This window comes from Vespa crabro, chromosome 17, assembly GCF_910589235.1.
Source record: "Vespa crabro chromosome 17, iyVesCrab1.2, whole genome shotgun sequence".
NCBI classification, from domain to species: Eukaryota; Metazoa; Arthropoda; class Insecta; order Hymenoptera; family Vespidae; genus Vespa; species Vespa crabro.
In genome coordinates, this window is record NC_060971.1 from 5,411,832 (window position 1) to 5,431,572 (window position 19,741).

At 39.0% G+C, this 19,741-nt stretch overlaps 1 protein-coding gene and 1 long non-coding RNA gene across 7 annotated transcripts in view; one reads left to right on the forward strand and one right to left on the reverse strand.

The window, feature by feature from the left end:
• The window catches only part of LOC124430120, a 39,338-nt gene that overhangs the window by 12,401 nt on the left and 7,196 nt on the right, over positions 1-19,741 (reverse strand). For 3 of the 5 annotated variants that reach the window (XR_006943664.1, XR_006943663.1, XR_006943662.1), the window contains exon 2: positions 5,574-6,169. This is a non-coding gene — a long non-coding RNA (uncharacterized LOC124430120). Of the gene's footprint in view, positions 1-5,297; positions 5,432-5,573; positions 6,170-10,450; positions 14,754-19,741 lie in introns of those variants that run through there. The other 2 variants (XR_006943666.1, XR_006943665.1) reach the window with 2 other exon arrangements.
• LOC124430119 (Krueppel-like factor 6) overlaps positions 6,075-19,741 on the forward strand; it is a 232,050-nt gene continuing 218,383 nt past the window's right edge. The window contains exon 1 of one of the 2 annotated variants that reach the window (XM_046976253.1): positions 6,075-6,196. In XM_046976253.1, coding sequence (XP_046832209.1) covers positions 6,185-6,196 — 12 coding nt within the window. In that variant the 5' untranslated portion in view covers positions 6,075-6,184. The remainder of the gene's footprint in view (positions 6,197-19,741) is intronic. The other variant, XM_046976254.1, reaches the window with a different exon arrangement.

A 19,741-nucleotide genomic window follows, 5' to 3' on the forward strand; every position in this document is an offset into this window, starting at 1 on the left:
AAAGGAAAAAAGGGGAAGAAAGAAAAAGAAAAGAAAAGAAAAGAAAAAAAGAAAAGAAAAGAAAGATAGGAAAAAAGAAAAATAAAAGGATTGACATATTTCAAGAGTATTTTAAATCCAATTTTACTCGATAGAGACTTCTAGAGTTGGACGGGAACACACTCTCGTTAGATAGTTTGAGTAGAAGGGATAAGAGTGATTTATCGGTGATTCGAGAGCGCTCGCCAGAGTCGGAAAGTCGCGGTCTCATCCACGTAATCGATGAATAGCGCGAAATTCGAGTGAGCTATATCGACGCATAATTGGCACCTTGGAGAACTCAAGCCTTTCGAGCGTCGACTTTCTAACGTGCCGATCGAACGATGGTTATTTATGGGGCGCAATTAAATTAATTAATCGAGGCGAAGCGTGATAAGCGGACGAAATGGCCGTTAAGCTTGCGCAATCCTTTCGGTGAGGTTAATTGCGAAAATGGCATCTCGATGTAATATGGGTAAAGGTATAGACGATATAGTCGGCCGGCCTATCGTTTGCCACGCTTTTCTGATGGATCCATCGGCGAGAGTAAAGCGACTAATGGCATCGCTTTCGAACTAGGAATCGATCGATCGAATTAGAGGATTTGCGATGGCTTATAGATAGGAGAGAAAAGAGAAGAGAAAAGAAGAGAAGAGAAGAGGAGAAAAGAGAAGAGGAGAGGAGAAAAAAGGAGAGGAGAGGAAAGGAGAGGAAAATAAATGACGAAGAAAGGAGAGGCAGTGATCGATGGTACGACGCACCGTTCCGAAGCGTGCCCAGTTACCTTCTCACTTCATTATTCATTCGGCAGCTTCCAATTTGGAACGATTTTGATTTAGCAATCGTCGTCCATCGCAAGCGAGATGCTTTCGCGAGTTCTTGTTAACGATTGAGAACCTACGGGCTTCTTGATATACAAGATAATTCGCAACGGTGAGGATCGTTTTCTTGATCTATACCGATCGAGCGAGCAAGCCTTCCGTTCGAAATAGAAATTACTGGTGTATACGCTCGTAACGTCGGGTATATTACTCGTTAGAGTTAGTTTATTAACGTTATTGGTATCAATGTTTCGACACCGACAGAATCGTTTCCTTTCAATACTAGATGATGAACGATTATTACGCGCGGTTAATCACGGTTGATTCTTTTAACTGAAACTTTCCGTCGTTATTATTAGCGACATGTAAGTATAACAATTCTTCTATGTGCAACACGTTTGATCGTAAAATTATTTCTTATCTGAGCCGAGAAATCAAAGCTTTTTCCTAGTACATGTATATATACACACATATACACATGTATATATATACACACGCACGCACGCACATACACACAATATACACAATATACTCATGTATACAATAATTTATCGTTCCTCCATCAAGTTCTTATCCCTTTCAGTTCATCTCTTTAATATAAAAAAACAGAAATGAAATGGAAAAAGTTATTCCTTTTTCGCGTTTGATCCACCTCCACATTTCCTCCTCCTCCTCCTCCTCTTCCACCTTCTCAGAGAAATTGCGTTCGATCGGCATTCGTGGCACCCTGTAGAGCATTTCACACTCGCCGCCACTGGCGGTCGACCAGTGCACTCCTGACGCGTCCACCTTGCTCCGCAATTATCCAGAGCAGTTCTAAGGTAGCTCTGCGTGAGCAAGTGAGCTAGCTAGCTAGCGAGCTAGCTAGACAGTTAGGTAGCTAGCTAGCTAGCGAGCGAGTGAGCGCGTATCACCGATTTCTGTATCGCCTTCGCACTAAAACAGGTAGGTAGAGAGACTAGAGAGCAGGTCACTTTCGCTGCTCGTACGAGAGCAGCGTTCCAGTGGTCGCGCACGCGTGCTCCTCCATTCATAAAGAGCTATGGAAGAGCGTATACACTCAGCTGTGGTGGCCATCCTACGCGCGAGCATGCAACCACGTGGACCCCGACTAGTCTCTCGTGTAATATTCTCTTAACTACCTCCCTCCCTAGATCGTTCATTCTCTCTCTCTCTCTCTCTCTTTTTGTTTCATTTTCTCTTTTTCTTTTCTTTTTCTTTTCTGTTTCTTTTTTATTTTTTATTGCTTTTTTTTCTTTTTTTTTTTTTACTTCATTTTCATCAAGCACAATTAGTAAGACTTTTCTATCCTCGTTCTATGTATATTGTCCAGGACTTGATTATTGTCTATATATAACTTGACGATTTTTTCTTTTCTTTTCCCTTCTCTCATTCTCAAGATATTCGTATAGATATATCTATTAATCTTGATGCATAAGACCTTACGGTATTATACACCACATTGGTATACAAGTCACGCTTCCTTTATCACGTCCATCGTGTTCAAGAAGATAGAAAATAGATCGATTAAGATGGAAGAAAATTTTCACCGGAAGGAAAAGTGATTGCCTACAATAGCGATCTATATACTAACTTACTTACTTACTTAGGTCACTTAGTTTACTTATCGAGTAACGTATAGATCTATCTCGTTAAATCAGCTCGCTCGTTGTTCGTTAAATCACGAAGCTTTCGTAACCTTTCAATTAAGAGTCCAGAGTGCCGAGGAGTCGGATATAACCAACGATCTTAAAGTGGAAAGCCGTTTCGCGTAATAGTCAACACCATGGCAGATCGCTAGCCACGTTTTGCTCGTCCTCCCTTACGATCCCCGATGATTTAGGATAGAGATCGATAAGTAGATTGTGACTTGGACGCCTCCAAGTCAGTTTTATCGGTCACCGAGGTATCACTCTTGACGATGAAACGAGCTGACGACGTACGATCGATCGATCGATCTATCTATCTATCTATCTATCTATCTATCTATCTATCTATCGATCGGCCGGTCGTTCGCTCGCTCGCTTGGTCGTTCGATCGATCGGTCAATTGATCTAGATGGATAGATAGATAGTTCGATAATAGACCTTGAATTCTCCTCTGTTAGACTTCGTTTCGCTAGGTGGAATCATGTGTTCCTCTTTCTTGAACTCGACGAAAGCCCTCGTATTACTAACCACGTTCGTTAATGCCCATAAAACTCTTTAATTCAATCGCGAACAGGTCAACGAACGAAACTGGTAGAGTTTCTGGATTACCAATTGCGATTCGTGGAATTTCAAAAAGGGATAACGATGGCGTCTCGATCATTGACACATTTGATCTCGACGGCTCGATTAAATCACGTTTCAATCTATACGAAATTACTTTTTCATTAAATATTTATTTATCATTTATCGATGCTTATCGACTCACGATTATATTTCGAAATTCGAACGAGGTATATTTTTTAAATCGTTGAATAATACTTGTATCTCTACGTGTGTATGTTCAAAAAGAAAAAAAAATAAACAAAAGAAAAAAAAAGGAAAAAAGAAATGTGCCGCAACTTTAAAGAATTCGGTTCGTCGTCAATACCACGATGTATTCTCTACGTGCGACTCAATTAACGCGTTCCATCGGTCCATCGACGGACAGTCTCGGCGTCGATCGTGAAGAACGAGCGTACGTGCTTCACGGATGTCGGAGGACGATCGTACCATACAAACTTCTCGTTCTCGTGAGATTCGATATACAAGCTTGAAACTTCGTATAGATCAGCTACTCTTAAGAATGTTGCTATTTCTAAGTAGGAGATATGTTAATCGAACGAGATTCGTGACACTTTGTAGAATTTCTAATGCTTTCCATTCGACTTTCCTTTTCTTTCTAGTATTATATTTCTCTCTTTCTTTCTTTTTCTTCCCCTTTCTTCCCTCTCTTGAGGAATACACTTGACAAGATGAGCAAAGCTGTTACCTTTTATTTGTCGAAGAAATTTGAATGATTAAAGTTTTTCTTCTCTCTCTCTCTCTCTCTCCCTCTCTCTTTCGTAGTTCATCGACATTGTAACAACGTACTCGAGACACGACGTCGATTCTAATCGTAGCACTTTTTCCGTTCAACCGGAATAGTAAAACTTTTATTATAGCTGAACTCGTGGTAATACTCGGCCTATACTTTACTATACCTAGCGGTGAATTTGTGTTCGCGTAAGAGACCAAGAAAAAAAAAGTTTACTCGTCCGAATGTACCGGGGTGTTCCTTGAATTCTTCATACGGATTAAGCCTCAGCATATGGACGATTTAAAGGGTGCATAGCCGTCGTGCACGTGGAAATAAATGTTTTATTTCTCATCGCGGTTCGTCGTACGAATGAACATGTATATAGGTAGATACGTTGAGAATACATAACTATAATACACATGTGTACATATGTATAACTGCCGGACGTTACCGTATGGTAAAAGACAGAGAGAGAGAGAGAGAGAGAGAGAGAGAGAGAGAGGAAAAGAAATAGACGGAAAGATACTCGCGTTGAGTTTTGGCGTTAGCTCGCATACTTTTCAACCTATATGGCACGTAGAATCGTAATGTAGGTGGACTCGTTTAGTATACAATTATCCACATTTTTCTTAACGCTTACGCCCAGCGTAACAGACAACGTGCTTTTGATACGAAAGTAACCGGCTCGATATCTCTATATACGTATGTATACGTATCTACGTATGCCGATACTTTGCGTAGAACCGTTCAGTTGTATTACGTATTGCAAGGGTTGCCGTTACGAGAAACGTGCTGTGAAAGTGCACTTTCAAAGTACGATGGCCATTTTTATTCGCACTCCATACACACACACACACACACACGTATACACAGAAAGTCTAAGTTGCCACGCGGAGGTGGATGAAATAACATCTCGTCTAGTCTCTTAGATCGTTCGTTGAAGCGATTTATACATATATACATATTTGCTTCTCTCTTAGATTTTCTTACCTATTGAATCTAGTATTCTCAACGATTTCCTTTCGATCATAGAGATGAAAACCCGACGAGCGTCCTCCGCTTTCAACGAGAGACATAGAGAAGGAAGATGCCTAAGAGGAAGCGCTAGCAAGCATAGATTTACCGAATCTAATCCTTGACTCGCTTGCGTCTATCGATACGTTTGTATCGGTATTGCCGCTATTCTATCTTCTCTTTCTATCGTGAACGGGCAACCGAGTCTCGAAGCCACGCTCGACTCTATTTCCTTGGCTATTAGCGCTAATCGATTACAGCGTGACGGATCGAATGATTTAAATAAAGACCGGGTGCGTCATGGGCCCGGCCCGGTACACTCGACCGCGCCCCACTTTAGATAGAATGAGAAAGAGAGACAACATTACCTATGTTTCGTCTCATTATTTTGTCCGATCAGTCCGTCACGTGTTTTCTCTTTTCCTTTCTTTTTTTTTCATTTTTTGTTTCTCTCTCTCTCTCTCTCTCTCTCTCTCTCTATCTCTCTCTCTTTTTTATGCCTCCTTCTTCTCTTCTTCTTCAATTGATTTTCTGTTTCCTCTTTGTGATCTTCATAGAAAAGATCATCTTATGTATTATGGAATCGATGAGTTCTAACAGGGAAACATTTTTACATGGCGTAATAGTAAATAAATGTATGTATGTATATATATATATATAAATTCGTTTCATTGAAAAATTACGATAATATTTCAATCATAAAAATATCGTCGCTAGTATCTCAACCGTACATACCTATATATCATTTTTTTTTTATTTTTTTCGTTTCAGATGACCGAAGGACCAATATTCGAGCCAACATGCCAGTCGGATGCCAGTGAAGAAGAAGTGTCCTCTACCTGTAACTAATTAATATGTTACTTAGCTAGTTGAATTAGTAAGTGATATGTTCGATCTATATCTTCGCGGTGACTGTGAATGACACTGACGTGATAGGAATTTCTATCAACTGAAACGGCGCGAGTGAATTTCGTTTTTATTTTTCAATCCTCGTGTTTTCGGAGGGTGGAAAAAGGTAGAACAAAAAGTTAATAAGAAAGAAATAAAAGAGATAATTACCATTCGATTTGCTCGCAACTCCGTCCTTTCTTCTTTTTTTTTTTTCCTCTCTTCACGCGTAAAGAAAGACAAACGGAGTGTTAATTTATCTTAGAATTCATTCAGCGAAAAGTATTCTTTCGCTTGCGGTTTATTCTCTCGTGATCTATCGATCTTTCGGGAGTGAAGTGAAACGGACGTTCTTCAAAAGAGGAAAACGATCGGAAGTAGTAGAAAGGGAGCGAGTAGTAAACGGGCGAGTGCAGTGACTGACTTACATCGGGAACGCCAACCTGCAATCAAGGTTCATGGTTTTCATGGTGAGTCATCTTGATTCTATAAGCTGTCATTTTGTTTCTAAGCAATGATCTAATCTTCCTCTTCTTCTATTCCTTCTACTTCTTCTTAGTTCGTATAGCTTTGAATTTTTATTTATTTTAAATTAAATATTTGCTTATCCGATAATGAATAAAATAACGTTCGAAATTCCATTTTATCTCATGGAAATTATTAACTCGTAATTATATGTATACATATAGGTAGATTTAATGTAGGTACATAAAAGAAATCGAGAATAGCACTCACAGGAGGTATCGAATCATTAATGCGATTCCTCGCTTTGGGAATAAACAAGCGCTTGATCTTGGAACATTTGAATCGAGCGTGCTTATCGAAGTGCACTTATGTTTACGCACGGGCAAACGTGCGATTTGCATAATTTCGGTGCCGCCTGCTTCCCATGGCCACACGAGTTTATCTTTATATTCGTGCGTATCGCGTGACATCGGATCTCGTATACGAGTTTCTGTAAACGAATCGAGTCGTCAAATATCGCTGCTTTTCAAGACTACCGGATAAGAAGTAGATATTTATTGGATAATTTATTTCCCTTCAAATTATCCTTGATACGTTACTGAGAGACTAATTATCGGTTATAATTGATTTCTTTAATTGGGAAAAGCATTAAGCTTTTTTGCTTTCTTTTTTTTTTCTTTTCCTTTTTATACCCACGTATACGGAATATCTCGAGTACGAAAAAAGAAAAGAGAAACGTACGAAAAGGCGAAAGAAAGGAAAAAGAGAGAAAGAAAGAAAGATGGAGAGAGAGAGAGAGAGAGAGAGAGAGAGAGAGAGAGAGAGAGAGAGAGAGAGAGAAAGAGAAGCATAAAAGAGGGGAGAGCCAGCATAAGGTTACGGGTCAGCCATGGAGAAGCATTAATAATCGTTTACAATCTTTAAGGTAGGGTGTGGCGAGTACGTTAACCCCTTCTTCTCTGCTTCTTTTTCCATCTTCTCTCTCCTCCCCTCTTCTCTCTTTTTTTCTCTCTCTCCCCTTGTATATTCGTCGAAGGTACATCGTACCGTCTCGAAATAAGAGCAAAAAGTATGTTCTTGCTTCGGACTTTAAAGGAGTTGGTCGCGTATATCACGAAAAAATAACTTCACCATAGTCATCGAAATTGTTCATGGTCGAACGTAACTGTTCGAATTTGATTGGTATCGATGGGTACCGGCTATTATGATAATAGTAAATGTTCAAATAATTCATGCATAATATAATGCATCTCTGATTTTACAGATAAATCCGTTTATGCTCAATGCTCATTCAATCGAAGGAGTCGAGTGCAAAGGGTTAATAATCAAAACTTAATAATGATAGAGAGGATAATTCAAAGAGTCGAAGAGAGTCTGCTGGTTCGACCGATCGAAGTCTACTAAACTCTCTCTCTCTCTCTCTCTCTATCTATCTCTCTCGCCTCATCGATTTCCTTACTCCTGTTTATCTCGATAGTTTACGCGCGTAATCGCTGTACTACTACTAGTAATAGGAAGATCTCGGGCTATCGTTTGACGCGCAAAATCAATTTACGAGACGGTCGGCTCGTTTACTCATAGCGCATCCATGTTTCGGAAGTGCGATATATTGATTAAAAATAAGAAATTAACGCTAGATAAAACGAGAGAGAGAGAGAGAGAGAGAGAGAGAGAGAGAGAGAGAGAGAGAAAGGAAACCAGATAAACCGGTATTACTAAGATCAACCAAACGAATTTCTCGTACATGTGGTGGTGACTTGACCCTTCCTCGAATAAACTTCCCCTTGGTAGGAAATATTCGAGTACTTAGATGATAATCCACAAATTCGATTCGATTCCATTTTATCCAATATCTAAGCGTATATAATTTGCATAGCCAAGAAGTTGGGGCTTGAAATAAAAAAGAAAACAAAATAACAATAATAATAATAATAATAATAATAATAATAGAACAAAAAATACACGTTAGCGGATACATTATTATCGAACGTGCATTATTTTTACATCATTGCATCGTATTAAAGATACGACAAAGATACGAGATTAAAGATCTTCTTTCTCTTTCTTCCTTTCTATTTTTTTTATTTTTATTTTTATTCCTCTTTTTTTTTTTTATTACTTTCCCGTTGAACGTCTCAACGAGTTTGAAACGGCGAATTTCGGGGGATTAAAAGATGAGGGTCTTAAAAATTCCAAATCCAGTCTTCCACGGGGATTAATACGGATGATCGAAGGACATCTATCACTGTCTCGAGATACCCAAGATCTTCCTCCTTTTTAACACTTAAAACAAAGCGAGAAACAGGTTCGAAAAGGTGCGCCAGGTAAAACAATCTACCAGAAGATATCTCTTTCATTCATTCAAGAAGGCTGTTAAGAGGTCAAAGAGCGTCCTTCGTCCGACGATACGCGTGCTGAATCAAAGAATTCGACGCGGTAAACGATAAGATACTTTCTCTCTCTCTCTCTCTCTCTACCTCTTATTTTTTTTTACGCTTCACTATCTTCGTCCTCGGGTTATTAACAACGGTGATAAATTGTAATGCAGAGGCACGCGGGTGCGGCCTTCTCTCGTGGCTAGTGCGACGAATCGGCGATTTGGAGGAAAAAAAGTCCCTTCGGGGAACCCGTTCTTCTTCTTTCTCTTTCTCTCTCTCTCTCTCTTACTTTCACTCTCTCTTTCTCTCTTACTCCCATCTTTTTTCTTTCTTTCGCGTGTGCTACCTTCTCCGTGAAAATCGGTCGTCGGCCCTTCGCCCTGTGTCCTCTTCATCGCTCTCTTGCACAGTCATCGTCTTACCTCTCTTTTCTCTCTCTCTCTCTCTCCCCCTCCCCTTTTTTTCCTCTTTCTTTTTCTCTCTACCTACCTTCCTTCTTGAGCAGCCATCGACACCACCTGCGGCGACGAAATCAACGTGTTTACCGTACGGCCGAATTTAATGGAGAATCCTCTCCTCGATATCATCCTCTCGTCATTTTCTTCCTTAATCTATCATATTTCATCCTAATTAGTTTATAATCCCATTTCTTCGATCTAATATCATTGAGATAACTGAACCATTCATTTAAATTCGTTTAAAAAAGTATTGAAGGATATATTCTATATGAAATTCGCAGGTTCGTTAATGCAAATTTAATTGAAATATTTATTCCGTACTCATTCGGGCATATACAAAGGCAAGTATCGTTATCTAATGATTGTGTACATTTGTGTTATCGTTTATCGCGGCCCAGTTAAGACCTCTCTGATATCTCCTGTCGTACGTTAAATCGTTTTAGTCGACTATAAGATATGTATTGCATAAAAGCCACGCGCCGCTAATTGCTACTGGTGGTGCAGCTCGTTTCGCGACGCAGGTGTAACGATCCAAAGGAATATCACGTGATATTATTTCACACGCATTGTCTCTTAGATGTCGTTCTTCTTTCTTACTTCGTATTTGCGGTTTCTTTTTTATCTTATCTCGTCTCTCTCTCTCTCTCTCTCTCTTTCTTTTTCTTCTTTCCCCCATTTTATTTCATTTGGAATTTCTTCCTAACCCACAGCTGGGGATAAGAAGCGTCTGGCTAAAATCCGATTAAATAGATTCTTACTGACTTGAAATTCGATCCAATAATAGAGTTAACAAAGTTCGGATAGAAATAACTTCCCGCTCGTTTAAGGAATAATTCATCGAAGGAAGAGGCAAATTTAATTTATGAAGAATTCGTACGTATTTCTATAGTCGTCGTCGTCGTCGTCGTCATCGTCGTTATTTCGTAAGGAACCTACCTCGTCGGGTAGCATTCGGAAAAATCGATAAGGCAATGCGGGTAAAAGAACGTACCAATTTCTTTTTAACCTTCTTGCGAATATCTGCAATTTTGCATTGTATCCCGCAAAGATAACGCATCGTATCTCGCGTGGTAACGATCGGTAAAATCGTGGATTTGACAATGCTCGTTAAAAATTGATTTTTCTTCACTTAGTGATGTGGTTAATGTTTCAACGAATTTGGTTCTCTCTCTCTCTCTCTCTCTCTCTCTCTCTCTCTCTCTCTCTCTCTTTCTCTGACGCGGGAAATAATTCGTGCAGGTGTCACTTCGATTTCCTTTGGAGTCGTATCAAACAAAAGTACATAAGTACGTGTGTACATGTATATATACATATACACACACACGATACTCTTTCTCTTCCCTGGTCTCTCTACGCGAATCTTTTATTAGCATTAATGTAATTCGATAATAAGTTATATTTAATAACGCCAAAGACTACGTACGTTCTTCAAAATTTACATTGGAACTTTGCTACGTCGTGGCGTAACGTTTACGGTTCTGAAAGACATTTAGCCGAAGTCGCGCGCTGTTGGATACTAAGTATCGCTCGATTATATCTCGCCCGTAAAACGTCGTAGGGACATTAATTTATTTTATATTCGCACTGGGGTCGCGTATGCACGTCGAATATCATTTCTTTCTTCCTTTCCTTCTTCTTCTACTTCTCCTTCTACTTCTCCATCTACCTCTCCTTACTCTTTCCTTCCTTTCTCCTTATTCTTCGTATCTTTCTCTCTTTCTTCTTCCTGCAACGAGCCGACGTTTATAGTTCTCTACGTGCCAACCGCGAGAAATCGTTATTCGCAATAAATTTTTGTCACACTAACGGAGAGGATCCGGTTGACAAGCACAAAGATCGATTCGACTTGTTAATACGATTCGTTTTACGGCTTTCTCAAGATTTCCTTTTTCAAAAGACATTCATATCCGCCTTTAAATTCCAATTTCCATTTGATCGCCGTGATCCAACCAACGGAGTTTATTGAGGGGAAGAAAAAAAAGAGAAAAAAGAAGAAGAAAAAGAAAAAAATTATACGTATCTCTGATAATTGGCATCTTTTCGATGCGAGCTCAACAAGCATTGTATCATCTTCATCAAGAAGAAGAAAGTTCGTTCGTTCGTTCGTTCGTTCGTTCGTTCGTTCGTTCGTTCGTTCGTTCGTTCGAGCAAACGGAAGCTATGCAAAGGCTTCGATATTTTTAGAACTACTTTCGCGAGATGAGATTTGCCCTCGTTATTTCTTTTTCTTTCTTTTTTTCTTTCTTTCTTCCCTTTTCAGTTTTCTCGCGGAAGTCGAAGATACAGGAAGGAGCCAAAAGTCTCGTCAATTCGTGTACTTTAAGGCCAGACTCCGTTTAAACGTGTCTTTGATCCAAGCGATGTATTTCGAGAGGACGGGTGACAGGCTACGGCCTGTATGCGTTTTATTTAAAGACCTGACACGCCTTAGTTATTGCGCAACGGCTGCGAATCTGCACGTAGCTAACGTTTTAACGTCTAAAGCAAAAGCTTTGTTTTCTCTTAGTTGCATGCCTCCCCTATAACACGAAAACTAATCTTCGTCCGAAACGAGAGAGGATTGCCGCCATGATTTTCTTGCAATATAAAGAGTATGATCGATTAACGATCGTTCGCATAACAGAGGCGTGTCACGGGTATGGACAACTGCTATACGGTCGTTAATAATCGAAGGAAATGCTTTTTTTCTTAACGCACGGTATCAATACACTCGTGCCTCGACTACGGTAATGGACTACAAAATTGTCAGCGTATCGGTAACAGCACTCCTGCAATGAGTAATAAGATTTTATCTTCGATAATATATAGCTCGATCTCGCTGTGTTCTCGTTACTGAATACATGAGCTGTCTCTGTCTTCTTTATCTCTCTTGTACGCTCTTTCTTTCTTTCTTCCTTCCTTTCTTTCTTTCTTTCTCTTTTGTTTTGCTTTGTTTTACAAAAAGACATTGCAAAAAAAAGAAAAGTAAAAAAGGAATGAGAAAAAAATAACAAGAGCAACAATGATAATAATAATAAATAAAAGACAATTCTCTTTTCTTATTGATTATCATTGCGATATAATAACGGTTCCCTTCCTGCTACGTCCAACTCGATGCCCTTAATAATTTAACTATCGGAAGTTAATAAATCTAATCACAAGTGAATAATTCACTTAAATAATTATTATTTATTTATTTATTTATTTATTTATATATATATATATATATATCTGTGTAATAATGAATATTTAAAAATAATCTTTTGTTAAAATGTTTCTCTGATCGTATTAACGGACTCATTATCGTCAAATCTTAACGGCTTCGTTTTCAATTACTTTTTGACGACTAGAGATGAATTGGAAGGCGTGTATATGGAGAAGTTGGTGGTGTTAAGAGAAAAAAAAAAATTATCTCGAATAAAACCGTGAAATCATGCACATCCTCGTATAATAAAATATAAACAAGTATAAAATGGGGGCTCGAGAGAACAGTTTCAGTTTCAATTTCATGCGGGAGTTCTAGCGTCTATAATTCACCGACGTAACGACGGAATTGCAAAGTACTTTCTAAGAAACGTGTTATCGACGTATACATATACATAAGACATACGTAACGCCACGAGGTACGTCCTGTTGCGAGGAAGAAACGATATTTCAAAGGTTGACAAAGTAGCTGTGTTCTCTTTACGAATAGAAACGCAATAAATGTACAACGATGAAAATGTATTTCCTTTTTTTTCCCCTCTTTCTTTCTTTCTTCCTATCTTTTTATCGTTTCTTTTTCTTCAAACGAAAACATTTTCTTTTTCCACGAAGGAACATTGTTGAAGGCGGCAAAGAAGGCATTTCGTTTCTCCCGGGGAAGCTGAACGATCGTTTTATAATTCTTTTTCAAACGCCCACACCGCCTCCCGAACAAAACGCGGCCCTTTTAATTTACGAATCGTTAACGTCACGCAGAACGACGTAAAAGTCGTGCCCGGCCCAGGAAGGTTTTAAACTTGCTACGTAAATTCGGTCGGCGTTAAGGAGGTGCGAATTTGTTTAAATCGACCCGTCTCCGTTCAGCGAGATCTACCTCCACGATTCTTTTCTTCCCTTTTCTTTCCCCCCTCCCTACTCCCCGTACCCTCTTTTTTCTTTCCTTGTCACCTCGAGATAATGCGATGTTCTCCTGAAACATCTCCCTTTTTCGTCTTTGTCCTTTCACCGACCTTCCATCGATTTTTCAAGATCTCCCCGACCTTTCGCTTCGTACGCTCGTGCGAAGAGAAATTAAACTCGAGTCGATTTAAAGGGGGAAAAAAAAAGAAAAAAAAAAAAAAAGAGAGAAAAAGAACTATCATCAAAAATTTCCTTTCATTCTCATCAACCTTATGCGCCTGAATTTCGCGCCAGGTTCGAGAGACTCGTTTTTTATGAAACCCCACTCGAGTCGGCGAGGCTGAGTCACTCTCAGATGCTCCTACCTAGTTTTCTCGCTTCGTAAGTGCCGACATTACCAAGGTGGATATCGCTAATAAATAACAAGATGCAACATATTCACACAGCTCACTTCCTCGTAAAGCCAAACGAGCGTTAAAACATGTACCTTCGTTTCATTGTAATAACGTGGTCCAACGAATCGCCGGATTATCCTCATCATTGCCACACTGTTTGCCATCTTCTCCTGTTTCTTCTCTTTTAGTATCTATTAATTTGTTATTCATTGTACATTCTAATAAACGGCAGAGAGAGAGAGAGAGAGAGAGAGAGAGAAAGGGAGATCAAAGTTGAATCGCAACTCGAACGTTCTTGGATTATCTCATAAGAATTATACCCGAAGGGAATTTCGAAATAATCGAAGTAATAATCGATTGATCGATTCGATAATGATCCTAAATTTAAAAGAAACCGATCGACCGTCTCGAATTACTCGCCATACGTTCGAAGGATTCCAATTAAGTAAAGTTAAAAAAAGAAGAATCGAAGGGAATCGTTGAAAGATAAAATCGAGGACAGATCGGATTCATTTATCGATCGAGAAAAGAGATAAAAAAAGGAAAAAAAATATTTCGTTACGGTTTTCGACACTTTCGAGTTTATTCAGCTTTCACTCGATTCCTTGAAAAAAATTTCTTTCCTCGATCGTCCTCTGAAAATCACAAAGTATTCCCATAGATTTCACTTGCTTCGTAAAGAAAACGAAGAAAAAGAAAACAAAAGGAATGAAATGGAATAAAAATAAGAAAGAAATGAAAAGAAAGAGAAAGAGAAAATAAGGAGTCTTTGTGTTTGAACTGTTTCTTCATTCAATTTTCCTAATATATTCATTGAAATAAATAGATAAAAGCGGTAGAAATATAGATGTTATTATCACGTGACTACTCTTCCCCTTCGTAGGCAACATTGTTATGATCTTTTCTCTTCAAGGACGACCAATTAGCTTCAAGGATTTATCTGTAAACTCCTCCCGCTCGACGTATGAACCTTACGTATGTACATACGTACATTCGTCTTGTTGAAACTTCAAGGTTATTCAAATGTAATCAATTTAATACTTCGTAGTTAATCTTACATAGTACGTTTTAGACCTTTATCACGTTCAAACCGTGTATCAGAGAGTTCTCTCACGTTATTCTTTCGTGATTTTAACAAGGCATTTACGTTTTACGCATAACAAATCGAAACGGAAGGCATCTTGATATCTACCACCTGATATTCTTTCCTGTGATTAAACGTGTTGCCACCTTAATAGAATCATTTTTCTTGGTAAGGTTAGTGTTTATATTACCGTCGAATATCTGCGATAAACAAGGCGCTCACGGGACCACTGGCTCGTAAAACCATAGCCAAACCCTTCCTCTCCTCTCACTTTCTCTTCTCTTTGCTTCTCTTATTTCTCTCTTTCCTTTGCTACACCTATTTCCTACTTCAAGTTAAAACCTGTTCACGCCTGGTACCAAGCTTAACACCCTTCCATAGATACTTTGTTCCTTCGATACTTGCGTGTGCAAGTCGATTCTTCGAGCTTATCGACTATACCGCTCGTAAACGGTACGCTTTCGATAGCATTTGGATGTCCAAAGAGAGGAGAAAGAGAAGGAAAAGAAACGAATAGAAGGGCGTTCCTCTTGCATTCCAATAACGCACATTCGTTATATACATATATATATATATATATATATATATATATATATATATATATATATATATATAGTAAGTTTATAAAGTTTTCGTGAACAATTGTATTTTTATTATTGTCACAGAGATTGGAATTTTCGTCCTTTCTTTTCTTTTCCTTTTCTTCTTCTTTCGAATTCTATTTTTGAGATTTCGTTAATCCAAGCGCGTCTCGAAACAAAACGATCAGTGAATTAATCTATTAATTATCCTCGAAGATATAACAGATTAATAGATATTTTTTTGAATTTCATATGAAATCAGGCATATGGCAAAGTGAAATAATCAATGAAATTTGATTAAATAATTATTTCTTTCGATCGTTGTTATTACGATTAATATTACCATGTTATTATTTTTCTTCAGATTTTTTGATACGCTATAAATTTTCTACAAACACGATCTATCCCTTTTCACGTTATTGCCGATAGATGCGTTGTCAGTTTGAGATCCGGAAATACCATTTTCGCGTGTACGTTTATTCGAGGATTGCTTTGAGAATTTGACTCGTCTTGTTCCTTTCATCGGCAACAAATCGACGATATTGCTCACATCAAGAACTAATCTGTCAATACCCTTTTAGTTCCAACATGGGCTTATGCGTGCGTATGTGCGTTTAAAAATGGATTAGAAAAATATTCGAACGAACGAATGAAATTCGTCTTGCTCGTAAGTTGTTGAAAAAGGAAATATAATTTCTTTTCGTAATTCTCAATGGTCTCCCAGAAGTCGAGAATAAAACGATCGAACGTTTAGTTGTAAGATCGTCGTAATCGTCGTCGTCGTCGTCGTCGTCGTCGTCGTCGTCGTCGTCGTCGTCGCCGCCGCCGCCGCTGCCGCCGTCGTCGTTCACTCGATAGGGACTTTCTCGTTGTCTGTCAACCGCGTGTCACGAGAATATCTCGGGCGTGTTTCTACGGGGATAAAATGTGTACTCCTTTTTCTGACATTCGTGCTTTTGCTAGAGAACGCAGCGAGGCTTTAAACGGCACGTAGCTTCACCGATATGGTTCTCTTGACCGATCGGATATTTATCTGCTGTCCTGTCGTCGAGAAGTTGTCACACACACACACACACACACACACACACACGCGCGCGCGCGCGCGCATATCTTAACAAACTTGAGTTCCTTTACAAGTGGAAAAAGGAAATAAGGGACGAGTGATAAGTATTGAAAAGCGTTTCGCAAGATCGAGAAAATTTCGTATCTTAATTTATACAAATGACACCGATCTTTGAGGATGCAGTAGAAGAGAGAAGGAGGATCGAGGAAAGAGGAGGAGAAAGGAACAACGACAACAATAACAACAACAACAACAACAACGAGCAAGCGAACGAGCGGTCGATCGACCGTAAGAAAACGATTTTATCGAGTCTGTCATCGTACGTCATTGCCCACTGCGAAACAACGTTCAGAGAAAAGCACATCGTGTAAATTCAAGCGCCGATTCTCACCGAGCTCTCTCGTCCACCGTATATATCTCGGTGGACAGCGTTGAACGTTGACATTATCTCGTTTATGTACTTGACGATTATTGCACGCCGTTTCGAATGCCACGTATTAAATCTACCGCTGCGATAGTACAGCCGTAAGAATTACGAACGAGCGGGTATGCGTTCCGAGCGTAATAATTAACACGAACGGGCGGGGGCTGCAAGGAAAAAAAAAGACAGATAGATAGAGGGGGAGAGAGAGAGAGAGAGAGCTTGGAAAAAGAAAAGCCAAAGTTGTTCTTTACCTCAAGGTCGAATAATCGCATCGTAGATCTCCGTTTCGATTTTTATTATCGAACTTTTTAAAGTTCGAACGTTCTATGTTGAAGAAAAATAAAGAAACAAAGAGAGAGACAGAGGGAGAAAGAGAGCTTTCCTCGAGAACCAGCTGTCGCGTTGTTGTTCTCCCGACAAGACACGATCGTTATCGCGGAAAAGGCAATGAAAGATCGAGCGTAAAGAATGCAACACAACGTGCACTGCCGGTCTACTACCGTTATATTATAAAATCCGTTATTTTGCGGAATAACTACTTAGGATTTACAATAACGGCTCTCCACGCTCGATGTGTGAAATAAAGAGGAAGAGACTCGCGTTAAGGCCTATTCTAAGATCGGACGTCGACTAACGGTTGAGGATGAAGCTTGCCTAAGTCTTGGATGAGTCAAAGTTATCTATCTCCTATATGTGTCTTTTCATATGTTCATGAACGACCAAGACGACGAAGACGACGATGAAAAAGACAACGATGACGACGCTTACGACGACGACGACGACGAAGACGATGTTAGGACATTCATATGTTCGTATTCTACAAGTGTCGAAGCAAAAGTCGATAGTTGCATGATTCATCGTAATCGCCGATATTAAAAGTGATTACCGGTTAGATCTTCAAAGGATCGTGGCCTCTTCGGTGTCTAATAAGCTAGCTCGTGCATGCATATATACATACATCGGTAAAAGGTAAAAGGGAGAAAGGTTCATGGGGGTCTTGAGATGCATCGCTCGCTCTTTGTGCGAGGAGGGAGGACAGAAAGGAAGAAAACAGGGAAAAAAAGAAGGAAAAAAAGAAGGTACATAGGGATACGTAAAACCGGTTATACCACCAAAACCGGAAAGATTTCTTCCGTACACTGTCGCCCAAAACGGACAAATGGGACGAGGTAGTTCAGCCACTGTTACACGAATAAAAGAAAAAACTCGCGAAAATCGCAGGCTCTGTTGAATAAACGATGCACCGCCATCGACTATGCCGTCGAGGAATCTTACCCCCTTCTTTATTTCTCTTCTTTCCTTCCTTCCTTCCTTCCTTCCTTCCTTCCTTCCTTCCTTCCTTTCTTTCTTTCTTCAATGTGACGCGCGTGTTTGTTTCTCTTTTATTTCTGCCTTTTTCTTTCCCTTTTTTCTCTTTTCTTTTCTTTTTTTTATTTCTTCCGTCAACTACTTAAGTAAGTAAGTACGTACGTGCCTTGATTTTCTTTGGAAGATCAAGTCGATTTGACTAAAGGGAATCGATCGATCGATCGATCGATCGATCGTCTTTTATTTTTTCACTTTTCGAGACTTTCGACATATGAAAGATTCTCCATCGATCGTTGGGATCGTGGATCGATTATTTAATATTTTTTTCTTTTCTTTTACATATATATATATATATATATATATATATATATATATATATATATATATATATATATATATGAGAAAGTTGCTTTTGGGAAAAAAAGGCAAGAAAAAAATGAAAAAAAAGAAAAAAATAAAAGGAAGAAAAGAAACCACCCAAGCGCGATCGTTAATCGAACGGTCATTTTTGTTAATGAATCTCTACTCTCGAATAAGACGGTAAATGAGTTATCGTTCGATCATGCAATCAGTTATTAAACCCCGAAATGATCGGCTCGATCGGATGAAGAAAGATTTCTTACGAAGTAGCGACGAAAGGAAGGTGGACAAGTTTAATATATCGGACAAATCATTTTATCGATGATTTATCGATATTTTCGGCTTAGTTAATTGAACAACCGATATCGAGTTTCGTTCGGTTATCTTAGTAAGGTCTAAGTGAACTTTATAAAACAGTTCGATAGTTCGAAACGGAAAAAAGAAAAAGAAGAGAGAGAGAGAGAGAGAGAGAGAGAGAGAAAATCATCATTTCGAAAGCGTAAGACCAATTTCAATTAACTCTCGGAAGACATTAAAAAATATTGTTAAGAAATCAAACGAAGGAGTGCAATGTCGAGCACATCCGACACAAGTGATAGATGTTTAAGAAAATACACATGCTTTGCCTCTGTGTTGATTTTCCTTCTTTCTCTTTCTCTCTCAGAAGTTCTCGTATAAGCGACGAACAGGTGCAGCGATCTTCTTGCAGTGGTAAAATCACGTTAATGACACGCCACTGTGGTGTGGGAGAGTCACGTATTAAATTATGAATTAGAAGGAAAATTTACAAGTCGATGCGATAAGGATCGCTTGGTTCGCGGTACGTAATATACCAAGCGTTTTATCATTGATTTATATGCCGGCAGTCATGCGTTACACCGTTTCTCGTGGATATCAATTAATTCATCGAGGAAAGGAGATATTTGTGAAATTAATCGACTTTAAGATCGATATTAATAACATGTAATCGATAACATATCGCATAACTTAAAGTTCGAAGAAGAAATATTCTTTCTCGTCTTTTTCGCAAGTCATTTCTCTCTCTCTCTCTCTCTCTCTTTCTCTCTCTCTCTCTCTCTTTTTCTTTCTCTTTCTCGAGAAGAAAAAGAAGAAAAAGATAGAGGAGGAGGAGGAGAAGAGAAAAAAGAGATGAGAAGAGAAAGAGAGAGAGAGAGAGAGATTTTGCAAGATGATCACGGGAAGAGCGAGTAGCAGCGCATTCCATGTGCATCTTATTTCTCTCAACGCATATATAAGACGCATCTGTATGCGTTTCTTAACGAAGAGATCTTTCTCGGTCGCGAGACCGAAGTCATATCTCAAAGGTAGGAAAACGCTTTATTAAATTCTCGTACGTAAAACGTGACATATGAGATTCAGCAATGTCTTGAAAATCATGTATTGATAATAATTAAA